Raw genomic sequence first — 23891 nt, forward strand, 5'->3', positions numbered from 1 at the left:
ACCATGTTGGCCAGGCTGGTCTTGAACGCCTGACCTCAGGTGATCCACCCATCTTGGCCTCCCAAAGTGTTGGGATTACAGGAGTGAGCCACTGCACCTGGCTCATTTGTCGTTTGTGTTGGGAATGTTTCAAATCTTCTCTTCTAGCTGTTTTGAAATATACAATATATTGTTATTAGCTATAGTCACCCTTCTGTGCTATTGAACACTTCAACTTATTCCTTCTATCTATCTGTGTTTGTGCCCATTAACTATCCCACCCCTTCTAGCCTTTGATAACCGACTCTCTCTTTACCTTCATGAGATCTACTTTTTTAGCTCCTACATGAGTGAGAACATGAGGTTGTAAATAAAGTTTTATTCGAACACCGCCACTCCTACTTGTTTACATGTCAGCGATGGCTGCTTTCATGGTACAACAGCAGAGTGGGGTAGTCTCAGCAGAGATCCTACAGCCCACAAAGCTGGACGTGTTACTCTCTGGTCCTTTTGTTTTCTGCCCTCTGGTCTAGGAGTTTGCAGCTCTGGGCGTTTTTTTTTTTTTTTTTTTTTTTTTGAGATGGAGTCTCACTCCGTTGCCCAGGCTGGAGTGCAATGGCGCCATCTCGGCTCACTGCAATCTCTGCCTCCTGGGTTCAAGCGATTCTCCTGCCTCAGTCTCCCAAGTAGCTGGGATTACAGGCGCCCGCCACCACGTCCAACTAATTTTGTATTTTTAGTAGAGATGGGATTTCACCATGTTGGTCAGGCTGGTCTTGAACTCTGACCTCAGATGATCCACCCGCCCCGGCCTCCCAAAGTGCTGGGATGACAGGTGTGAGCCCGGCCATTTTCTTTTTCGCTTATGCTTCCTGGAGATGTTCAATAATTCTTACATTTTTTCCTGGATAGCTGATCAATCATTATTTCTTATCTCCTTGAATTGTTCTAGGAGGAAATGTGGGGTAGAAAGAGTATGATGGGGTTCTTGGGCATGAATAATCCATAAATAAGTCAGATTTCTTTTTAAGATGAGAAACTTAATTTTATTGATACAGATGAAGAGCAAGGGACACAGAGTCATCTGCATCTCCACGTTTCCGATAGCGTTGGCCAGCACAATCCCCCATCCTTTAGTGGCCGGGGCTGTCTTCTTGCTACACTTTCAGTGCTGCATATTCATGAGATCCTGGGGGTTCCCGGGTAGTGTCGGAAGCTGCCTCAGACAGGGCGCTGGTGCTTAGCTCAGCATAGGTCACTCTTTGGGGGTCTGCCGTCTTTGGAGAAAATAGATGAATATTAGAACTGAGTGTTCAATATGGCAGCCACTAGCCACACATGGCTATTGACATTTAAATTAATTACAATTAAATTTAATTTAAAATCCAGGTCCTCGGTCACACCAGATGCATTTCTTTTTCTTTTCTGTTTTTATAACCCTTTATGTCTGTGACATCAATGGATCTCCGTAAGCCTTTTCTCATTTTTTAAAATTTTTATTTATTTATTTATTTTGAGACAGAGTCTCGCTCTGTTGCCCAGGCTGGAGTGCAGTGGCGTGATCTCGGCTTACTGCAACCTCTGCCTCCCGGGTTCACGCCATTCTCCTGGCTCAGCCTCCTGAGTAGCTGGGACTACAGGCGCCCGCCACCATGCCCAGCTAATTTTTTGTGTCTTTAGTAGAGACAGGGTTTCACTGTGTTAACCAGGATGGTCTCGATCTCCTGATCTCGTGATCCGCCCGCCTCGGCCTCCCAAAGTGCTGGGATTACAGGCGTGAGCCACCGCGTCCAGCCCGTCCACACGCCTTTTAAATGGAGATTTTGGTTCCCATTAGGGGAGTTTCATGACTTGTCTAAGACCACACGGGTGATAAACTATACATTTCTGTACGGGCTTAACCAGGAGGCACACACGACCAGCCCATTGTGGGGAGGGAGCTCTTGTGGGACTCCTATGCGGGAGGACTCACCGAGAGAGATACCCTTTCCATATTGGATAAATCTGCCTCTGAGTGAGAAAGAAAAAAAAAATCAGTTCTCAGCTGCAGGAGTCAGAACTTAGTCTTTCTATCCGGTGATTCCCTTAAACTTCCCCGGTCCCTTACCGGCAGCCTCCTGCTCTGGAAGTTTGGAATGGCTGGTTCTGAGAGAGAGAGAGAGACACGTGAAAGGATGGGATGTGAAGATTTCGGGGAGAGGGTGAAGGCAATGGAGGGGAGAGGAGGGGAGAAGAGGGGAGAGGAGGGAGGTCACAGAATGGGCTGGGATGGGAGCTCAGGGTGCCAATCCCAGATGTGCCAGTGGGTTCCCTTGAGAATGACATGGGAACTAAGTGGAGCATGAGCTATGCCAAGCGTCTACCTCTTGGTGGATTCTTCAGATGACGAACCTACAAAAAATGCAGGAGGAATTTACCTACGGAGAAAATCCTTCACTCCCCCTCTCTCCCTTTGCGTTCTCTGAGCTCACCGTGCTGGCTGCATCTGTAGATGATGAAGACTGAGAGGAAGAGGAGAAGGATGGAGATGCAGCTGAAGATGGCGACAAAAATGGTTCTGGTGTCTGGAGAGGGAAGAGCAGGTCAGAGAATCAGCCTGGCTCCCGAAATCCACTGATGGGGGTGAGCTGAAAAGCTAGGAGGAGCCAGACAGACAGCCTGGCTTCCAAGCCTGGATCTCCCACCTGGGAGCTGGAATTTCCTATTGCTTTGGGGAATTTCCTTAATCTTCTCCAAGCTTCTGTTTCCCCATCTGTAAAGTGAGGATAGCAGCAGTAGCTACTTTATTGGACGGTGGGTCAGTACCTATAGAAAGGGCTGGAACAGTGCTTGGCGCATAGGAAATTCCAGAAATTCCCAGGGAATGTTTGGTGCATAGCAATGATATTGATCATTTATTGTGAGCCAGCTCTGTTCCAGTTGCTCCATATATATGTGTGTATATATATATATATACACATATATATAAATAAATGTATGTATATATATAAATGTATATATATGTGCGTATATATGTGTGTATATATATATACATATATAAATGTGTGTGTGTATATATATATATATACACATATATATATATATATATACACATATATATATATATATATACACTTTTTTTTTTTTTGAGATGGAGCTGTGCTCTGGCACCCAGGCTGGAGTGTGATCCTGGCTCACTGCAACCTCCACCTCCTTGGTTCAAATAATTCTCCTGACTCAGCCTCCCGAGTAGTTGGGATTACAGGCGTGAACCACCACGTCTGTCGGTGTAATCAGTGTCTGAAATCCACTGATAGGGGTGAGCAGAAAAGCTTAGAGAAGCCAGACAGATGGCCTGGCTTCCAAGTCTGGATCTCCCACCTCGGAATGGAACGTCCTCGGAGCTGGACGTTTGGACCAATAGACTTTGAGTAAAGCAGATGACCTACTGTCATATGGGTGGGCCTCATCCTATCAGTTGAAGGCTTTAGGACTTTAAGAGAAAAGACTGAGGTCCCCCAAGGTGGAAGGAATTCTGCCTGCAGACTCAAGCTGCAATGTCAAGTCTCCCCTGGATCTCCTGCCCGCCTGCCCTGCAGATTTCAGACTTGCCAGCCCCCCACAATCACGTGAACCAATCCATTAAATCTCTCTCTCCATATATGTATCTACATGTATACGTTCTTTTTTTTTTTTTTTTTTTTTTTTTTGAGACAAAGTCTCACTCTTGTCATCCAGGCTGGAGTGCAATAGTGCAATCTCGGCTCACTGCAAGCTCCGCCTCAATTGGAGCAAGCAAGCAATTCTCCTGCCTCAGCCTCCTGAGTAACTGGGATTACAGGCACCCACCACCACGCCCGGCTAATTTTTGTATTTTTAGTAGAGATGGGGTTTCACCATGTTGGCCAGGCTGGTCTTGAACTACTGACCTCAGGCAATCCGCCTGCCTCGGCCTCCCAAAGTGCTGGGATTACAGGCGTGAGCCGCCACACCCAGCTTATATCTATATGTTCTATTGGTTCTGTTTTTCTGGAAAACCCTGGCTAACACACACATGATCTCAGCTCTTGACTTCAAACGTATTTTTTTTTCTTTTTTTAAAGAGAGAGAGAGACGTGAAAGGATGGGATGTGAAGATTCTGGGGAGAGGGTGAGGGCAATGGAGGGGAGAAGAGGGGAGAGGAGGGAGGTCACAGAATGGGCTGGGATGGGAGCTCAGGGTACCAATCCCAGATGTGCCAATGGGTTCCCATTGTTGCCCAGGCTGGAGTGCAGTGGTGCGATCATACTCGAATTCCTGGGCTCGAGTGGTCCTCCTCACTCGGCCTCCAGGGTAGCTGGGAGTACAGACCACCACGCCCAGCCAACTTCAAACACACTTCAAAGAGCTCGTTGATGCCAGGTAATGAACAGCAGTGACAAGGGCATGGAAGGCGTTTAGAGTGGGGAGGGGTGGGGCTCTCTGAAGGAGACATGATTCCCCAAGACACCAGAACGACAAGGGATCAGCTGGGAGAATTCAGGGAGGATTCCTAATAAGAACAGAGTTAGACCAGGGTAGAAAAGAATGACCAGTGGCCGGGCGCGGTGGCTCACGCCTGTAATCCTGGCACTTTGGGAGAGTGAAGTAGGTGGATCACTTGAGGTCTGGAGTTCGAGACCAGCCTGGCCAACATGGTGAAACCCTGTCTCTACGAAAAATATAAAAAATAAGCTGGGCATGGTGGCACACGCCTGTAGTCCCAGCTACTCAGGAGGCTGAGAGAAGAGAATTGCTTGAACCTGGGAGGCGGAGGTTGCAGTGAGCCGAGATCGCATCACTGCATCATACACTCGACTGACCGAGACTCCAACTCAAAAAAGCATCCCTCTCAGGAGATAAAATTTCTACCAATTAAACAAAACAAAACAAAAAAACTAGTTCTTGAGCAATATTGCCATGCAAGTCTACATCATAGCGTTTTAAATTCTTACAACAACCCTGCAAGGTAGTACAATTATTTCCCTCCCACTGGTGAAGGGCATGCATTCCCGTGTGACTCCTGGGATTACAACAAGGGTTGCGTGCAAAGCTCACAGCGTTGAGGAAGAGCGAGCAACCTGTTACTAAAGCTAGGCGACAGAGTCCATGCAGTTCCCCCCGTTTTTTGTTTTTCTTGGCACTTTAGAGTCAAGAAACACAAGTCATGAGACTTTAAGGAGTAAGTAGCAGAAACATGATTAAGGAAAAAAGTTGATCGACTATAGAAGTGAAGACCCAGAGGGGGGCTTCACCAAGACCCCCGCTGTCTTTGTTAGTGTGCTTTGAGTCTGAGAATTTTTCCTAGGTGTGCAATGATCTGTGGTCACATTACAGAGCCAAGTCTGAGATGCTTCACACGCCTGGTCCTCTGCACCAACAGAGGGTCTTCCATCCAGACCCTTCCCCTACTTGGTTCACTGACTATGTTTGCGTTGGCGTTTCTACATGTCTATATATAGAGAATTACCTATCTAATTTATCTATCTCGCTAATCTATCTACCATCTATCTAGGTATCTATTATCTATCTACCTATCTATCTTTATCTGTTTCTCTACCTACTTACCTATCATCTATCCAATCTATCCGTCCTATCTAATTATCACTTATCTATCTACCTACTTGCCTATCACCTATCCAATCTATCCTATCATATGTAATTAACTGTCTAATTTTTCTATCTTGTTAATCTATCACTTATCTAGGCATCTATGTATCTATCTTTCTCTGTCTATTCACCTACTTACCTGTCGTCTATCTAATCTACCCATCCTATCATATCTAATTATCACTTATCTCTCTACCGACTTACCTATCATCTAGCTACCAAATCTATCATCTATCTAATGTATCTGTCAATCGTAACTAGTTATCTATCATCTCTCTATCATCTGTCATCTGTATGTATCTGTCTAGTCACCTACTATAATCTATTTAATCTATCCTATCTAGTTATCTATCTATCTACCTATCTAATTTTTCTATTTTGCAACTCTATCACCTATCTAGGTATCTATGTATCTATCCGTGTATCTGTATGTCTATCTATCTAGCTAGCTTTATCTAGCTACCTAGTTACCTATCATCTATCTATGTAATCTATCATCTATCTAATGTATCTATCAATCATATCTAATTTTCTGTCTATCTAATCATCATCTATCTTATCTATTATATCTAGTTATCTATCATCTAGCTAGCTAGCTAATCTATCTGTATCTATCTACCTACTTACCTATCATCTATTTATCTATCTAATCTATCATATCCAGCTATCTATCTAGTTACTTATCTATCTAACCTATTGTATCTAGTTATCTATCTACCTGCTTACCTATCATCTGTCTATCTAATCTATCATATCTAGCTACTTATCTACCAATCATCTATGTATCTATCTAATCTATCATATCTAGTTATCTATTTATCTACCTACTTACCTATTATCTATCATATCTAATTATCTATCTATCCCCCTCCCTGAAATAAGGTTCTTTCTGAGCTGATCATCAGGGAGCAGCAAAAGGAGTGGAGAGTTTGAAACAAGACATACTTGAGTTCTAGTACTGGGTCTCCTACCTCCTGACTTTGTAAATGTTCCCTTCCCTGTCTGGAATACGTTATTTTTTGGTTAAATATAAGGAGGGGGCAGAGAGCTAATAATATCTAACTTGAAGAGTTAGGTAATGATGAAAAATCCTGGCTTTGAAGCACTCAGTCTAGAAACTGACTCATTGTGTAGGATAATGGGATTGTAGGTATAATGATGATTTTTTTCACCCAATATTCCACCCACACCCATCTCTCTCTGTAACAGATTCTGTCAATGTTCCTCAACCCATGTTCCCAGATCCCTTTCCCACTTTTATGCATTCTAGATCGTGGCTTCTTTCCCTTTCCAAAGTGAACATTTGTATCTCTTCTTTGGGGGACTGCCTGGGAGAGCTCCAAATGCCTTGGAATTTACATGCCCGGGGCAAACTGCCACTGACTGCTGTGAAGACCCCAGCTCCCTAGCCTCCGGTCTTTGACCTTCTGTGTCTCCACTGCTTTTCTGCAGGATTGAGCCAAAGATACCATCTGAGGGACACGGATATCCCAACCTTGTTCAATCTCTTTTCCTCCCAGCCCTTCTTCCCCACTCCCTAAAATGTAATTTTCAAGCCAGGCACGGTGGCTCACGCCTGTAATCCCAGCACTTTGGGAGGTCGAGGCAGGCAGATCACCTGAGGTCGGGAGTTTGAGACCAGCCTGACCAACACGGAGAAACCCCATCTCTACTAAAAATACAATATTAGCCGGGCGTGGTGGTGCATGCCTGTAATCCCAGCTATTTGGGAGGCTGAGGCAGGAGAATTGCTTGAATCCGGTAGGTGGAGGTTGCAGTGAGCTGAGATCACGCCATTGCACTCCAGCCTGGGCAACAGGAGCGAAACTCTGTCTCAAAACTAAATAAATTAAAATACAATGTCACTTTCACACTAATGCTGTCTAAGAGCCTGCTTCTGGTGGAGCTGAATCAGAGAACCCCTCAAAAGCAACATTTTTTTTTTTTTTTTTTTTGAGACAGTCTCACTCTGTCTCCCAGGCTGGAGTGCAGTGGTACAATCTCAGGTTTGCAACCTCCACGTCCGGGGTTCAAGCAATTCTCCTCCCTCAGCCTCCCAAGGAGCTGGGATTACAAGCGCCCGCCACCTCACCCCGCTAATTTTTTATATTTCTAGTAGAGATGAGGTTTCACCATGTTGCCTAGGCTGGTCTCAAACTCCAGAGCTCAAGTGTTCTGCCCACCTTTGCCTCCCAAAGTGCTGGGATTACATGAGCCACCATGCCCGGCCATAAGCGACAATTCTATCAGTGCATCTCCAAGGACTTATGAAAACAGGGCAGGAACAGCTGCTCCTGGACTCTCAGTTTCCCCAGATGGAAGCAGAGGAACAGCAGCGTTGCCTTGTCCTTTCTGTTCTCCCCTTTTCCAGCCTACAGTATCTTTCATGCAGCAATTCACTAGAAATGAGAAGTACATTATTGCAAAATTCGCGTCTTCATATGACCCCATAATCAGCTGAACTGGGTTCACCCTGAGATGTCCACATATCCTGGCCAAATTTCGCATCAGTATTTGCAAATTGCCAGAATAAATTATAAGTTCCTATGCTACTAGAATCAGACTGAGCAACAACATACAGCCTGACATGGGCATAAATGGAGCCACAGACACCAGAAAGAAAGCCAAGTCTTGTGTGATAAAATTCATCTTCATTCTCTACATAGCGATTGAACATAGGGTCCTTTTCTAGTGTGTTTGAGGCATATAAATACAGGCTGGGGACATTATACCTGTGCTTAAAGATATTTTACTTTTATTTTATTTCTTTACTGAGACAGGGTCTCGCTCTGTCACCCAGGCTGGAGTGCTGTGGCACAATCACAGTTTACTGAAGCCTCAACCTCCTGGGCTCAAACGATCTTCCTGCCTGAGCCTCCCAAGCAGCTGGGACTGCAGGTGCACACCACCACGCCTGGCTAATTTTTGTATTTTTTGTAGAGATGGGATCTCACCAGGTTGCCCAGGCTGGCCTTGAACCCCTGGGCTCAAGTGATCCTCCTGCCTCATCTTCCCAAAGTCCTGGGATTACAGACGTGAGCCACTGCGCCCGGCAAAGATATTTTATTCTGTTTAGAATTGTGATGATACAAATTTGAACTCAAAAAATACATTTTAAGAAATTATATAATACCCACTGGGATGGCTATAATTTAAAAAAAGAAAAGTAAGTGTTGACAAGGATGTGGAGATATTGGAACCCACGTATATTACTGGAAGGAAGATAACATGATACAGCCACAATGGAAAATGATTTGGCAGTTCCTCACAAAGTTGAACATAATAGTCACCATATGTCCTAGCAAATCCACTTCTAGGTACATACCCAAGATAATTTACAGTGGGGAGGCAAACAGATACTCCTACCACTGTGTTCCAGCACCATTATTCACTTTAGCCAAGAAGTGCAGACAACACAAATGTCCATCAAAGGAAGAATGAGGCCAGGCGCAGTAGCTCAAGTCTGTAATCCCAGCACTTTGGGAAGCCGAGGCGGGTGGATCACCTGAGGTCAGGAGTTTGAGACCAGCCTGGCCAACATGGTGAAACTCCCTCTCTACTAAAAATACACAAATTAGCTGGGCATGGTGACGGGCACCTGTAGTTCCAGATACTCAGGAGGCTGAGGCAGAAGAATCACTTGAACCTGGGAGGCGGAGGTTGCAGTGAGTTGAGATTGTGCCACTGCACTCCAGCCTGGGCAACAGAGCAAGACTCCATCTCAAAAAAAAAAAAAAAAAAAAAAGAATGGATAAGCAAAATGTGGTCTATCCATACAATATGATGCTTTTCACCATGACAAGAAATGAAACACTGATGCATGCTACAGTACGGATAAACTTCGAAAACATTATGCTAAAGAGAAAGGAACTAGTCACAAAGGATCACATAGTGTATGAATCCACGTACACAAAATGTCCAGAATAGACGAAATCATAGACACAAAGAGGCATATGAATGGTTGGAAGGGCCTGGTGGGAAAGTGGGAAATGAGGAATGACTGCTTAATGGGTACAAGATTTTCTTTTAGGGTGATGAGAATGTTCTGGAATTATGTAGTGGTGATGGTTATACTACCTCATGAATATACAAAATGCCAGTGAATTGTATACTTTACAAGGGTGAATTTTTGGAATGTGAATAATATATCGATAAAAAAAGAAAGAAAATAAATGATACAAGAGCTCAGAATAGAAAAGCTTCTCTTCCTCCTCCCCCTCACACCTCACTAGATCTCCCACCTTGTTTCTGATACTTCTGTGTTCCTCTCTCCCGTTAGATTTCATATCTTACTTAGAAAATGTTCCTGACATGAATTGTGTTCATAGTGTTAGGGTAGCAGTCATTTCCCAAGCCTACTATCATGGAATAAAAACGTTTCAAATAGCTATCTTGCAAGAACACTTTGGAGGATACCTTTTTAAAAACTGGTTATACCAGCACAGACTGCTAGCAACAACCTTCAGCAACTTTGGCTCTTTGGAGTAGGTTGCAGGAAGATTATGACTTGCTGAAAGGAAGGATGATTAAGCAACTAGATGCCAATTTATATTCTGCATTTGGCCCTTAAAGTCTGGATGAGCTCCTGTTTCAGCCAAATGCTGCCAAAAGCTCTAACTTTTTTTTAATTTTTTTTTTTCTTTTTGGAGACAGAGTCTCACTCTGTTGCCCAGACTGGAGTGCAGTGGTGTAATCTCAGCTCACTGCAACCTCTGCCTCCCAGGTTCAAGCAATTCTCCTACCTCAGTCACTTGAGTAGCTGGGAATACAGGCACCCACCACAATGCCTGGCAAATTTTTGTATTTTTAGTAGAGACTCGAACTCCTGACCTCAGGTGATCCGCCCACCTCAGCCTCCCAAAGTGCTGGGAATACAGGTGTGAGCCACCTCACCTGGCCCAAAAGCTCTAATTTTTATGAGAACCTCTGAGGACAGAATCTTAGTCAATTGCTAATGAATAAGCAACATTAGGGAAAAAAATGCAATATTCACCTGTGTTTGAGAATTTTAGAGTTATAACAAACTCTTGATTATACATATTCCCAAAGTAGCTACTCTGCGTAGGTCCCGGTCCTACTCCCCAAATGGGTCACCCAAAAATTCACCCCCATTATTCCCCAAATCCCACCCTAATTTTTCATCATGTCGTATGGCAAACAACGCCCTCTGTGCTGTTTTACACACCAACTTCTTCAGAACCCAGAAGCACTTTAGAGGTTATCTCCCCTCATCCCCCACCCCCAAAACACAGCAGTTTCCCCAATAACATTGAGAAAATGGGCATTAAAGTTCTTCTTCTAGGCTGGGTGCGGTGGCTCACGCCTGTAATCCCAACATTTTGAGAGGCCGAGGCAGGGGAATTGCTTGAGGTCAGGAGTTTGATACCAGCCTGGCCAACATGGTGAAACCCTATCTCTACTAAAAACAAAAAACAAAACTGAGCTGGATATGGTGGTGGGTGCCTCTAATCCCAGCTATTCGGGAGGCCGAGGCAGGAGAATTGCTTGAACCCAGAACCCAGGAAGTGGAGGTTGCAGTGAGCTGAGATTGTGCCACTTCACGCCAGCCTGGGGGACAGAACAAGACTGTCTCAAAAAAATAAATAGGCTGGGTGCAGTGGCTCACACCTGTAATCCCAGCACTTTGGGAGGCTGAGGTGGGCAGATCACGAGGTCAGGAGTTCGAGACCAGCCTGGCCAACATGGTGAAACCCCGTCTCTACTAAAAATACAAAAATTAGCTGGGTGTGGTGGCGAGCACCTGTAGTCCCAGCTACTTGGGAGGCTGAGTCAGGAGAATTGCTTGAACCTGGGAGGCGAAGGTTGCAGTGAGCTGAGATTGCACCACTGCACTCCAGCCTGGGTGACAAAGCGAGACTCTATCTCAAAAAACAAACAAACAAACAAATAAATAAAAATAAAGTTCTCCTTGTGCACTTTAAGCAAAGGTGATCCCCCATCTCATGAAGCAGATCTAATTGGGAAAAACATCTCCTTCATAACTCTCTTACCTGTTTTCATTGAGGGAGCTTCAAGTTCATCGTGTTTATCTAGAAAATAGGAGGGAAGAAAAGGAATTACGCTAATCATACAGGAACCTTGGGGACAGGAGTCCTCACGTCCTACTTATAGACTTCCTGTCTTCTTTGGGAAGCAGAAAAGAGAATGGCTTCTCCATTCCCTAGATGCTCCCTGGGTCCTCAGAGCATGGACAGAGCCTCAGATTACTCTTCCTAATACTCCTGGAGTTTGATAGTATTTTTAATAACAAAAATATTTATGAATGACACTGCTAACACCCCCTCCAGTTTGATTCCTTGCCAGTCTTCTCTATCTTGACAAAGAACACCATTCACCCAAATTCTTTCTTTCTTTTTTTTTTTTTTTTTTTTTTTGAGTCTTGCACTGTTACCCAGGCTGGAGTGCAGTGGCATGATCTCAGCTCACTGCAACCTCCACCTCCCGGGTTCAAGAGATTCTCCTACCTCAGCCTTCCAAGTATCTGGGATTACAGGTGCCTGCCACCACACCCTGCTAATTTTTGTACTTTTAGTAGAGATGGAGTTTCACCATGTTGGCCATGCTGGTCTCAAACTCATGGCCTCAAGTGATCAACCTGCCTTGGCCACTCAGAATGCTGGGATTCCAGGCATGAGCCACTGCACCTGGCCTATATTTCTATCTCCCCAGTGGCACCACTTAGTCTAAGTTAAAATATCACCTACTCGGCCAGGCGCGGTGGCTCACGCCTGTAATCCCAGCGCTTTGGGAGGCCGAGGTGGGCGGATCATGAGGTCAGGAGATCGAGACCATCCTGGCTAACATGGTGAAACCCCGTCTCTACTAAAAATACAAACAATTAGCCGGGAGAGGTGGCGGGCACCTGTAGTCCCAGCTACTCAGGAGGCTGAGGCAGGAGAATGGCATGAACCCGGGAGGCGGAGCTTGCAGTGAGCCGAGATCGTACCACTGCACTCCAGCCTGAGCGACACAGGGCTGTGTTCTCATCTGGAGGCTTGACTGGGGAAGGGTCCATTTCTCCACTCCTGTGGTTGCTAGCAATATCTGGTTCTTTACAGCTGTAGGATTCATGCTAGACTGATTCTGCAGCACTTGCAAGAAGAGAGATTGAGAGAGAGAGAGAAGAAAGAGAGAGCAAATGCCCTAGCAAACAGAGTTTTATGTAATGTAACATAAATGAGACCCAAAGCAGAGGACTCAGCTAAGCTGTGCCTAGACTCCTGACCCACATCAACTGTGAGATAATAAATAGGTGTTTCAGTCTGCTAAATTAGTGGTAATTTGTTTTGCAGCCATAGATCACTAATACAATGCCTCTCACAGTTATTCTCCATCTATAATGTGTTTTTTAATTACTCTGATAGCTTGCTCTTATTTATTTCTTTCTTTCAAAGAAGAATGTGAGCTCCTGTTGGCCAGAGACGTGGTCTGTCTCAGTTCCTACAATATGCTCAGGATCTACCAAAGTATCTGAATTTGTAGGGTGAATGGGCAGCTATTTTTGTGCCAGGTATTTTGCATTATTTTTTTTTGTAATGGAAGCATTTATATGCCCATTTTGTAATAAGTAAAAAGTAGTATAGTAAAGTGATTTGCAAAGCAGCAAACAGATTGTATATGGAAGGCTGACCTGGAAAATCAACCAGTGGAAATTGATACTATAGCCTGTCTTGTGATGTAATGGTACAGCTGCGATAGAGGTGAAGAAATCAGGAAACAGTAGATGATATGCCAGAGAACATAACTGGGAAATGGCAAATAATCTCCAGGCTTTTAGGGCTAAAGTGTGGGTGCAAAAATTCTTAAGACTATAAGAAAGAGTTATTGGGAATACAATTTGAAACCAATATCAAAGTGATGAGCACCTTGTTGGAGTATCATTGATCAAGAGCCTCAGAAAGAGGGTAAATCAGAGGTGAAACATTAAGTACTCAGTTACTCATCATGCCCCAAGCCCAGGCTAAGTCATTGGTGTGGACCCATGGCTACTTCTACACTACACTGATGACTGTAAGGTCTCTCCAGAGATTTCCCATGATATGGCAGGATTGACCTGCTGGAAGCAACTGTGGTCTATTGAGAGGTATTGTTTAGTGACTAATAAATGAATGGATGGATGGATGGATGGATATATGGATAGGTGGGTGGGGGTGAGTGAATGGGTGAAAGGGTGGATGGGTGGATGAATGGGTGGAAGGATGGACAAATGAGTGGCTGGGTAAATAGATGGGTAGGTGGGTAGATAGATGGATGAGGGGGTGGGTGGACGGATGAATGGAAGGGTTGGTGGTTGGATGGATTAGTGGATAGATGAATGGATGGATGGATGGATGGATGGATGGATGGATGGAGGATGGAAGGATGGAAGGATGGATGGGTGGATGGAAGGATGGATGGATGGATGGGTGAGTTGATGGATAGATGGATAAGTGAGTGGATGGATGGGTGAATGAGTGGGTGGGAGGGTGGATGGGTTGGTAGGTGGGTAGATGGGTGGGTGGGTTGATAGATGGGTAGGTAGGTTGATAGACGGATGGGTGGGTAGATTGATAGATGGATGGGTGGGTAGATAAATGGGTAGATGAAAGTGATGCAAAATTATTCTTTATCCCTCTTCCTTGGGATCTCAAGTCATTTATGTTACAATCCTCCCATGTGCATCTTCTCACCGTGGTCCTCATCATTTTTTTTCCATTGCCTGCACCATGCCTGCCATACTTTTCCACACAATGGGATCTCTTAGCCCCATAATCCATTATTTGCCATTCCTACATCCCTCATAGAGCACCGGACACTCTTTCTGGCTTTCCTTCTCTGCCATAAAGAAATATAAATTTTCACTTATGTCTGAACAGCAACTGTGAAGCTCATTGTTTTTGTGACACCGGGGAGGTCACCTAATCTCTATAAGCAAAAAGAAGTTAGTAACACAACCACCCTCATAGGAAGTGAAGACTGAACGAGTTAGTGGAGGCAAGTTACCTGTCGTGGAGACAGGAACATAGAAAATGCTAGATACATGTCAAATGCCAGTGTTATCACTCTATCCTCACCTGTCACCCAGATCTCCAGCTCGTTGCTGGGGAAGGAGGCCAAGTGTGATGGGTTGCTCAGGTAATACACACAGCTGTAGTTTCCACTGTCATTACTTGTCACGTTCCAGAGCATGAAATCAGTCTGGTTTTTTCTCACTTGCCTGACTTGTAATGGTTCTGGGATCCCCATTTTCAGCAGAGCAATGACAATACATTCAGTTCCATTGTATGGAGTGAGACATCGCAGTGTCCTGAGACCTGGAGTCATCCCAGGGTCTACACTGACTGAGAGCAAAGGTTCTGGGAGTGATCCTGAAGAGGACAAGGCAACGGAGGTAAAGAGAAGGGCCAGGGCTTTTCCATTTTCTACTGCACTTGGGGACTATCTCATCCATCTCTCCGTATTAACCATGTCTTTCATTTTCTGCATTTGATGCTTTAACATTTTGGGGCCTTGCTGCCCTTGGTGGGACCTCCCCTCCCAGGGTTAGTTAATTTCTAGAGCCAGTAAACCACTTGTCCTCAAGTATGTCCCTCAAATGCAAGCCAATAGATCCGGAGTCCACACTCCCAAACACCTTCATTATGGGGCTCTCACACTCAAGGTCAATGTTGTCCTCCTAATCACCCCAGGTCCAAGAACTAGACAACCAGGGACAGCCTCTATACCCCAAAGCCAATTCTTTTTTTCTTTTTCTTTTCTTTCTTTCTTTCTTTTCTTTTTTCTTTTTCTTTTTTTTTTTTTTTTTTTTTGAGACAGGTTCTCATTCTATCACCCAGGCTTGAGTGCAGTGCCATGATCTTGGCTCACCACAGCCTCTGCCTCCCGGATTCAAGCAATTCTCGTGCCTCAGCCTCCCAAGTAGCTGAAAGCACAGGTGCACACCACCACACCCAGGTAATTATTGTATTTTTGTAGAGATGGGGTTTCGCCATGTTACCCAGGCTGATGTCAAACTCCTGACCTCAGGTGATCCGCCCTCCTCGGCCTCCCAAAGTGCTGGGATTACAGGCATGAACCACCACACCTGGCCAACTCTAATCTTGTTCTCCCCACAAAATACAATCAAAGCTATGGTCCACAGTTCTTCCTCCTCCCTCTGCCCCTGATTGACCCTAGTGCTTCCCCCCATACCCCCCCATAGTATAGCCTTCCTCCTCCTCTCGGGGACTGTAACAGACCATCTTTTCCATGGCAATCATCACTTGGTCTGTCGTCTTACCATACCTCAATTTTCTATTAACTGACCATATTCTACACCACCCTCCCACATCCACATCACTGGGACCCTCTCAGAATCCCTGATGAGAATCTTGCCCCACATTCAGTTCCCATTTTCACATTGAAGGTGTTGCATCTATCCTTCTTTTTTTTTTTTTTTTTTTTTTGAGATGGAGTCTTGCTCTTTCATCCAGGCTGCAGTGCAGTGGCACAATCTCAGCTCATTACAACCTCTGCCTTCTGGGCTCAAGAATTTCTCCTCCTGCCTCAGCCTCCCTAGTAGCTGGGATTACAGGCGCCTGCCACCATGCCCAGCTAATTTTTGTATTTTTAGTAGAGGTAAGGTTTCACCATGTTGGCCAGGCTGGTCTCGAACGCCTGACCTCAAGTGATCTGCCCACCTCTGCCTCCCAAAGTGCTGGGATTACAGGCATGAGCCACCCAGCCGTGCCCGGCCTGCATCTATCTTTTTGCCTCCTAGGTTCCTTCTTCCCCAGCCACGTCCCACGACAGGAAAAGAAATACGTGCATCAGGCAGGCTTTGGTAACTCACGCCTGTAATCCCAGCACTTCGGGAGGCCAAGGCAGGAGGATCACCTGAGCTCAGGAGTTCAAGACCAGCCTGGGCAACATAGATCCCGTCTCAACAAGTAATTTAAAAATTAGCCAGGCATGGTGGTGCTTGTCTGTACTCCCAGCTACTTGGGAGGCTGATATGGGAAAATTGCTTGACCCTGGGAGGTTGAGGCTGCAGTGAATTGTGTTCATGCCACTGCACTCCTGCCTGGGTGACAGAGCAAGATTCTGTCAAAAAAAAAAAAAAAAAAGCAGCCAAGTGCAGTGGCTCACTCCTGTAATCTCAGCACTTTGGGAGGCTGAGGTGGGCAGATCACTTGAGGTCAGCAGTTCGAGATCAGCCTGACCAACATGGTAAAACCTGTCTCTACTAAAACACAAAAATTAGCCAGGTGTGGTGGTGCACCCCTGTAGTTCCAGCTACTCGGGAGGCTGAGGCAAGTGAATTGCATGAATCCAGGAGGCGGGGGTTGCAATGAGCTGAGATCATGCCACTGCACTCCAGCCTGGGCGACAGAGCAAGACTCCCTCTCAAAAAAAAAAAAAAAAAAGGCCGGGTACGGTGGTTCATGTTTGTAATCCCAGCCCTTTGGGAGGCCGAGGCAGATGGATCACTTGAGGTCAGGAGTTTGAGATCAACCTCACCAATATGGTACAACCTCGTCTTTATTAAAAAATACAAAAATTAGGCTGGGCGCGGTGGCTCATGCCTGTAATCCCAGCACTTTGGGAGGCCGAGGCAGGTGGATCACGAGGTCAGGAGATGGAGACCATCCTGGCTAACACGGTGAAACCCCATCTCTTCTAAAAATACAAACAATTAGCCGGGCGTGGTGGCGGGCGCCTGTAGTCCCAGCTACTTGGGAGGCTGAGGCAGGAGAATTGCTTGAACCCAGGAGGCAGAGGTTGCAGTGAGCCGAGATCATGCCACTGCACTCCAGCCTGGGCGACACAGCAAGACTCTGTGTGCATCAAAGAGTACATCTGAGGCTGCCCTTCTCACCTGTGACCACCAGCTGCAAGTGTTCACTGCTTTCTGACCACTCATGGGAGGCTGTTGTCTTGTAGGCACAAAAGTACCTCCCAGCATCTTTAGGCTTCAGGTCTGTGAAGGGGAATTCAGCTTCATTTTGTGCCGAGCTCTGTTCCTGCTTGTACCCAGAGTCGTTCACCTTGCGCAGCACAAATGTCACATTCTGGGAATGAGCCTGACACTTCAGGGTCACATTGCTCTCGGCTTCAACCACCGAGCTGGGCCAGGCGTGGAGGGAGGGCTTGGGCGGTTTCTCTGGAAACAATTCAGAGTTAATTTGAGTCTAGAATTCAGATGATTAAAGGAAAAGGTCATGAAGCGTGGGATGCAGGAATAAATAAAGTTTAAGTAGGAGAAAACTCACCATTCTTTTTCTCATCTTCGTAGCCCAGACACAGCCCTGGAAGAGAAATCTCAATGAGAGAAAAATTATGTGCTTGTCCTTGAGTACAAATCCAGCAGAGAACGTATGACTAGCTCGTTACAGGTCTGAGATATAGATATATGTATTATGTATATATGTATTATATATAATAAATATATATGTACACATATTATACATAATACATATATAAATATAATACATATATTAAACATATGTATTACCTATATGTATATATTTTTGGCAAATATCTCCCCAGACTTACCTCTTACTTTTGTTCCATTGTTTGTCATTCAGAAGCTAGGTGTATGGAGAAAATTCCAGCAACTTCTTTCTTTTTTTTTTTTTGAGATGTAGTCTTGCTCTGTTGCCCAGGCTGGAGTGCAATGACATGATCTCAGTTCACTGCAACCTCCGCCTCCCAGGTTCAAGCGATTTTCCTGCCTCAGCCTCCTGAGTAGCTGGGACTACAGGCACCCGCCACCACGCCTGGCTCATTTTTATATTTTTAGTAGAGACAGGGTCTCACCATGTTGGCCAGGCTGGTCTTGAACTCCTGACCTCAAGTGATCCACACGCCTCAGCCTCCCAAAGTGCTGGGATTATAGACGTGAGCCACCATGCCCGGCCCAGCAACCTTTTCTGATGTATTGAATTGCTTTCATGAGTAATCCTTCTTTCACCATCTAGAAATTGTTCAACATTCACCTATGCTTTTTTCTTGTATTTTCTGTGATTGCAGTGTTTTGTTTTGTTTTGAGACACAGTCTCACTGTGTCACCCAGGCTGGAGTGCAGTGGTGTAATCTCAGCTCACTGCAACCTCCTCCACCCCCTGGGTTCAAGTGATACTCGTACCTCAGGCTCCAGAGTAGCTGGGACTACAGGTGTGTGCCATCATGCCCAGCTAATTTTTGTTGTTGTTGTTGTTGTTGTAGAAATGGGGTTTCGCCATGTTGCCCAGGCTGGTCTCAAACTCCTGAGCTCAAGTGATCCGCCTGCCTCGGCCTCCCAAAGTGCTGGGATTACAGGCATGAGCCACCGCGCCCAGCCTGATTGCAGTTTTTACCCTTGCCACTTAAATAAATGCAAAGGTTATTTTATCGTGGAGTGAGAGAGGTGGGTTTTATTTTTTATTTTTATTTATTTATTTATTTATTTATTTTTTGAGACGGAGTCTTGCTCTGTCACCCAGGCTGGAGTGCAGTGGCGCAATCTCGGCTCACTGCAAGCTCTGCCTCCCGGGTTCACGCCATTCTCCTGCCTCAGTCTCCTGAGTAGCTGGGACTACAGGCGCCCGCCACCACGCCCGGCTAATTTTTTGTATTTTTAGTAGAGATGGGGTTTCCCCGTGTTAGCCAGGATGGTCTCGATCTCCTGACTTCTTGATCCACCCGCCTCAGCCTCCCAAAGTGCTGAGATTACAGGCGGGAGCCACCGCGCCCGGCCGAGAGGGTTTTCTTGCTCAGTTCCAGTAGAGAGAATCCGCTCCCCCTTCCTCGTGTCTTCTGGTCCCAAATACTCTCCTCAGTTTAGCTTTGGTTTCCACTTACATTATCCCCTCCCTCTTCTGTGTTCTGTTCTCTACATTCCCCGCTGGGAAGGGAGCGTCGTAAACTTGGGTGGAAAATGGGATGTCAGTCATGGGGCTTGTTTCAGGTGAAGTTACGTAGAATTTAGGTAGAAATTCTCTAGAGCCACGAGAGTGTCTCAGGACATTGGTTTCTTGTTGACACAGGTGCCGATGCAGAACGTGACCCCCCACCAAGCTTCACCGCAGAGGAATGAGGTGGAGGCCTCACGATGGACCGAGGCTGCGTTGGCAGCGAGATTCGCTGGGATTGGCAGGTAGGAAACAGCCTCTCGGTGGGCAGGGCATCCCAGGACTCAGGCTGTCTTTTGAGACCCTCCCCAAATCCCGCTTTTAGACTTATATCATCTCATCTCTGCTATCCACCCATCGTCTGTTCAAACAGTGATTCCTATATTCTTTTTCTTTTTGAGACAGGGTCTCACTCTGTGGCCCAGGCTGGAGTGCCGGGCTGCGGTCACAGCTCGCTGCAGCCTCAACCTCCTCGGCTCAAGTGATCCGCCCATCTCAGCCTCCCAAATAACTGGGACTACAGGCACGCACCACCACGCCCGGCTGATTTTTAAATTTTTTTGTAGAGGTGAGGACTCACTATGTTGCCCAGGCTGGTCTCGAGCACCTGAGTTCAAGCGATTCTTCCACCTTGGCCTCCCAGCGTGCTGGGATTACAGGTGTGAGCTACCTGCACCCAGCCCAATCCCCATATTCTTTTTCTTTCTTTTTTTTTTTTTTTTTGATACGGAGTCTCCCTCTGTCACCCAGGCTGGAGTGCAGTGGTGCTATCTCAGCTCACTGCAACCTCTGCCTCCCAGGTTCAAGCGATTTTCCTGCCTCAGCCTCCCGAGTAGTTGGGATTACAGGTGCTCACCACCATGCCCAGCTAATTTTTGTATTTTTAGTAGAGACGGGGTTTCACCATGTTGGCCAGGCTGGTCTCAAACTCCTGACCTCAAGAGATCTGCCCACCTGGGCCTCTCAAAGTCCTGAAATTACAGGCATGAGCCACCACACCCGGCTGATTTGTGTTTCTTGAAAAGAGAAGTTCAAGTTGTAACTCCCAGGACCTGCGAATGTGACCTTATTTGAAAATAGCATTATCTGATCTTTGCAGATGTAATTAATTAAACTAAGATGAGGTCATACTGGAGTAGGCTGGGTATCTAATCCAGTATAATTTACAAGAAGAGGCCGGGCGCGGTGGCTCACGTCTGTAATCCCAGCACTTTGGGAGGCCGAGGCGGGTGGGTCACGAGGTCAGGAGATCGAGACCATCCTGGCTAACACGGTGAAACCCTGTCTCTACTAAAAATACAAAAAATTAGCTGGGCGTCGTGGTGGGCACCTGTAGTCCCAGCTACTCGGGAGGCTGAGGCAGGAGAATGGCGTGAACCCGGGAGGCAGAGCTTGCAGTGAGCCGAGATGGTGCCACTGCACTCCAGCCTGGGGAACAGAGCGAGACTCCGTCTAAAAAAAAAAAAAAAGAAAGAAAAGAAAAGAAAAAAGAGAGACAGAGACACGCAGAAGGAAGATGGCCATGCAAAGACAGAGGCAGAGAGGCCAGGCTGCAATCATAGTGCTTTGGGAGGCCAAGATATGAGAATTGCTTGAGCCCAGGAGTTGGAGACTAGCCTGGGCAATATAGAAAGATCCCATCTCTACAAAAAAAATTATTTTAATTAGCCCAGTGTGGTGGTGTGCACCTGTAGTTCTAGCTGCCCAGAAGGCTGCGGGGAGGATTGCTTGAGCCCAGAGCCGAAGACTAGCCTGGGCAATATAGCAAGACCCCATCTCTAAAACAGAAATTAATTAGTCCAACATGGTGGTGTGTGCCTGTAGTTCTAGCTGCTCAGAAGGCTGCGGGGAGGCTTGCTTGAGCTCAGGAGGTTGAGGCTGCAGTGAGCTATGGTGGTGCCACTGCACTCTGGCCTGGGCAACTGAGTGAGACCCTGTCTAAAGAAAAAAAAAAAACAGAGCCAACAATTGGAGTGATGCATCTACAAGTTAAAGAATGCCGGGAGCACTGGCTCACACCTGTAATCTCAACACTTTGGGAGGCTGAGGCGGGCAGATCACCTGAGGTCAAGAGTTCGAGACCAGCCTGGCCAACATGGTGAAACCCCGTCTCTACTAAAAATACAAAAATTAGCCAGGCATGGTGGCCCATGGTTGTAATTCCAGCTACTTGAGAGGCTAAGGCAGGAGAATTGCTTGAACCCAGGAGATGGAGGCTGCAGTGAGCTGAGATCATGCCACTGCACTCTAGCCTGGGTGACAGAGCAAGACTCCGCCTCAAAAAAAAAAAATGCCAAGAATTGTCAGCCGTCACTAGAAGAGGGGCATAAAACAGATTCTCCTTCATAGCCCTCAGAAGGAATCAACATTGCCAACACCTTGGTTTCAGACTTCTCATCTCCCCAAATTAAAGCAATTTTAATTGCTTTAAGCCACCAGGCTTGTAGTACTTTGGTATGGCAGCCATTGGGGGATGAGGTCAGTCTCCTAGTTGCCCGGCTTACTGTGCTCAGCAGCTGGAGGCTTGGGTATGAGCCCGATGGTCATCTCTAAGGCACAAATAGCCGGGTGCAGTGGCTCACGCCTGTAATCCCAGCACTTTAGGAGGTTGAAGTGGGTAGATCACCTGAGTTCAGGAGTTTGAGAACAGCCTGGCCAACATGGTGAAACCCCATCTCTACTAAAAATACAAAAAATTAGCCAGGCGTGGTGGAGGGCGCCTGTAATCCCAGCTTCTCAGGAAGCTGAGGCAGGAGAATCTCTTGAACCCAGGAGGTGGAGGTTGCAGTGAGCCGAGATCACACCACTGCACTCCAGCCTGGGAGACAAAGCAAGACTCTGTCAAAAAAAGAAAAAAAAGCTCATCTAAGGTGCAAATGTGGTAGGAGACGAGCATTACCCCAAAAGGAAGGGCTGCACCCAGAAAAGGAGGAAGGAACTGAGGCAGATGAAGCTTGTCGATGTCCACCACACCCCCTGTGCATCAGAGAGGAACTGAGGCCTTAGGCAGGTGGAGCTCTGCTGGGTCAAGCCTAGAGCTTCTATGTAGTGAAGCCGAGATTATAACCCAGGTCTTCCTTTTCACAGTGTGAGCTCTGTCTGAATACATCAGGTTCAATTGGAGGATCGTTAAAATCAGCCTAAGAATCGGGCTGGTCAGAAAATTGTCTTCTTGGGGCCAGGTGTGGTGGCTCACGCCTGTAATCCCAGCACTTTGGGAGGCTGAGGCAGGTGGATCACCTGAGGTCAGGGGCTTGAGACCAGCCTGACCAACATGGTGGAACCCAGTCTCTACTTAAAATACAAAAGTTAGCCGGGTGTGGTGGCGTGCACCTGTAATCCCACCTACTCGGGAGGCTGAAGCAGGAGAATCACTTGAACCTGGGAGGCGGAGGTTGCAGTGAGCCCAGATCACGCCATTGCACCCCAGCCTGGGCTACAGAGTGAGACCGTGTCTCAAATAAATAAATAAATAAATAAATAATAGAGAGAGAGACAGAAGAAAATTGTCCTTTTGCCCACAGCCTTGCACCCCGTAGATCCTTAAGCCCAGCCCTCCTTATTCCGACGGAGGATGATGGCAATACTGCGGTATTTAGTGGATACAGACTCGGAGACCCCACCGCAGCTCTGCATTTCCCAGCGGAGTCTGTCCCCGTGTCTCTGCAGCGCGGCCTCCTCGTGGCTTGCATGTGGGCGGCAGAACTCACGCCGGCGACGCCCACAGCCCAGACCCACCCACCGCAGGTGTGCAACGCATGGAAGTCATTACTTCCACACACCGCCTTTCCACCTGGACTTCTACTCCCACATGAGTTTTCCTCACCAGCCCAAGCCCATTCGTCCCAGTCCCGGAGGACTCACCGAGGCAAAGCAGGGAGAGGAATTCTGTGGTCATAGCGTCCCTTCTCGCAGAACCAAGGCCCCCCCTTCGGTTTTACCCTTCGAAGGCGGAGCGGGACTGGGGCGGCCGCAGCTCTCTGGCTGCCCGGTTCGTCCCCAGGATGTGCAGATGGAGGAGGTTTTGCTCAGACACTCTGGTTATCTGCCCCACTCTTGCAGTTCCCTTCTCACAACCGACTCAGGAAACAAGAAGCCGTCGATGACAACTTCTTCCCCCTGAATCCGGTGTGTGCGGCCCCACCCGCCCAAGCTCTGTCCTACCTTATCTGAAGTTCTGCCAAGAGTTTTCTGTAAATGTAATTTTTAATTTTAAAATATTAATACTGGCCGGGCGCGGTGGCTCGTGCCTGTAATCCCAGCACTTTGAGAGGCCGAGGCGGGCGGATCACCTGAGGTCGGGAGTTCAAGACCAGCCTGACCAAAATGGAGAAACCCCGTCTCTACTAAAAATACAAAATTAGCCAGGTGTGGTGGCGCATGCTTGTAATCCCAGCTACTCCGGAGGCTGAGACAGGAGAATGGCTTGAACC

The 23891-nt window shown here is 46.7% G+C and overlaps 1 protein-coding gene across 3 annotated transcripts; it reads right to left on the reverse strand.

Annotated features, from left to right (window-relative positions):
- Positions 1-998: 998 nt before the first annotated feature.
- On the reverse strand, positions 999-23476 carry VSTM1 (V-set and transmembrane domain containing 1). 3 transcript variants are annotated; one of them, XM_032171098.2, is made up of 9 exons: positions 23323-23476; positions 17839-17874; positions 17445-17729; positions 11599-11637; positions 2451-2543; positions 2343-2370; positions 2087-2124; positions 1952-1989; positions 999-1256 (listed from the first exon to the last, which is right to left on the reverse strand). In XM_032171098.2, the coding sequence occupies exons 1-9, from the start codon at positions 23354-23356 to the stop codon at positions 1137-1139; spliced, it is 711 nt and encodes a 236-aa protein (XP_032026989.1). In that variant the 5' UTR covers positions 23357-23476; the 3' UTR covers positions 999-1136. The 3 variants fall into 3 exon arrangements, with proteins under 3 accessions (XP_032026989.1, XP_032026990.1, XP_032026991.1); XM_032171099.2 differs by lacking the exon at positions 2451-2543; XM_032171100.2 differs by lacking the exons at positions 11599-11637; positions 17445-17729; positions 17839-17874.
- Between the last annotated feature and the right edge of the window lie 415 nt (positions 23477-23891).

This window comes from Hylobates moloch, unplaced genomic scaffold (genome assembly GCF_009828535.3).
Source record: "Hylobates moloch isolate HMO894 unplaced genomic scaffold, HMol_V3 SCAFFOLD_12, whole genome shotgun sequence".
Taxonomy (NCBI): domain Eukaryota; kingdom Metazoa; phylum Chordata; class Mammalia; order Primates; family Hylobatidae; genus Hylobates; species Hylobates moloch.

Coding starts and splice junctions, on each gene's coding strand:
- VSTM1 (XM_032171098.2), bottom strand. CDS start 23,356: ATGACCACAGAATTCCTCTCCCTGCTTTGCCTCG. Junction 2,125..2,342: donor TCTGAAGAATCCACCAAGAG/GTAGACGCTTGG, acceptor TCTCTCTCTCAG/AACCAGCCATTCCAAACTTC. Junction 1,990..2,086: donor TCCAGAGCAGGAGGCTGCCG/GTAAGGGACCGG, acceptor TTTCTCACTCAG/AGGCAGATTTATCCAATATG.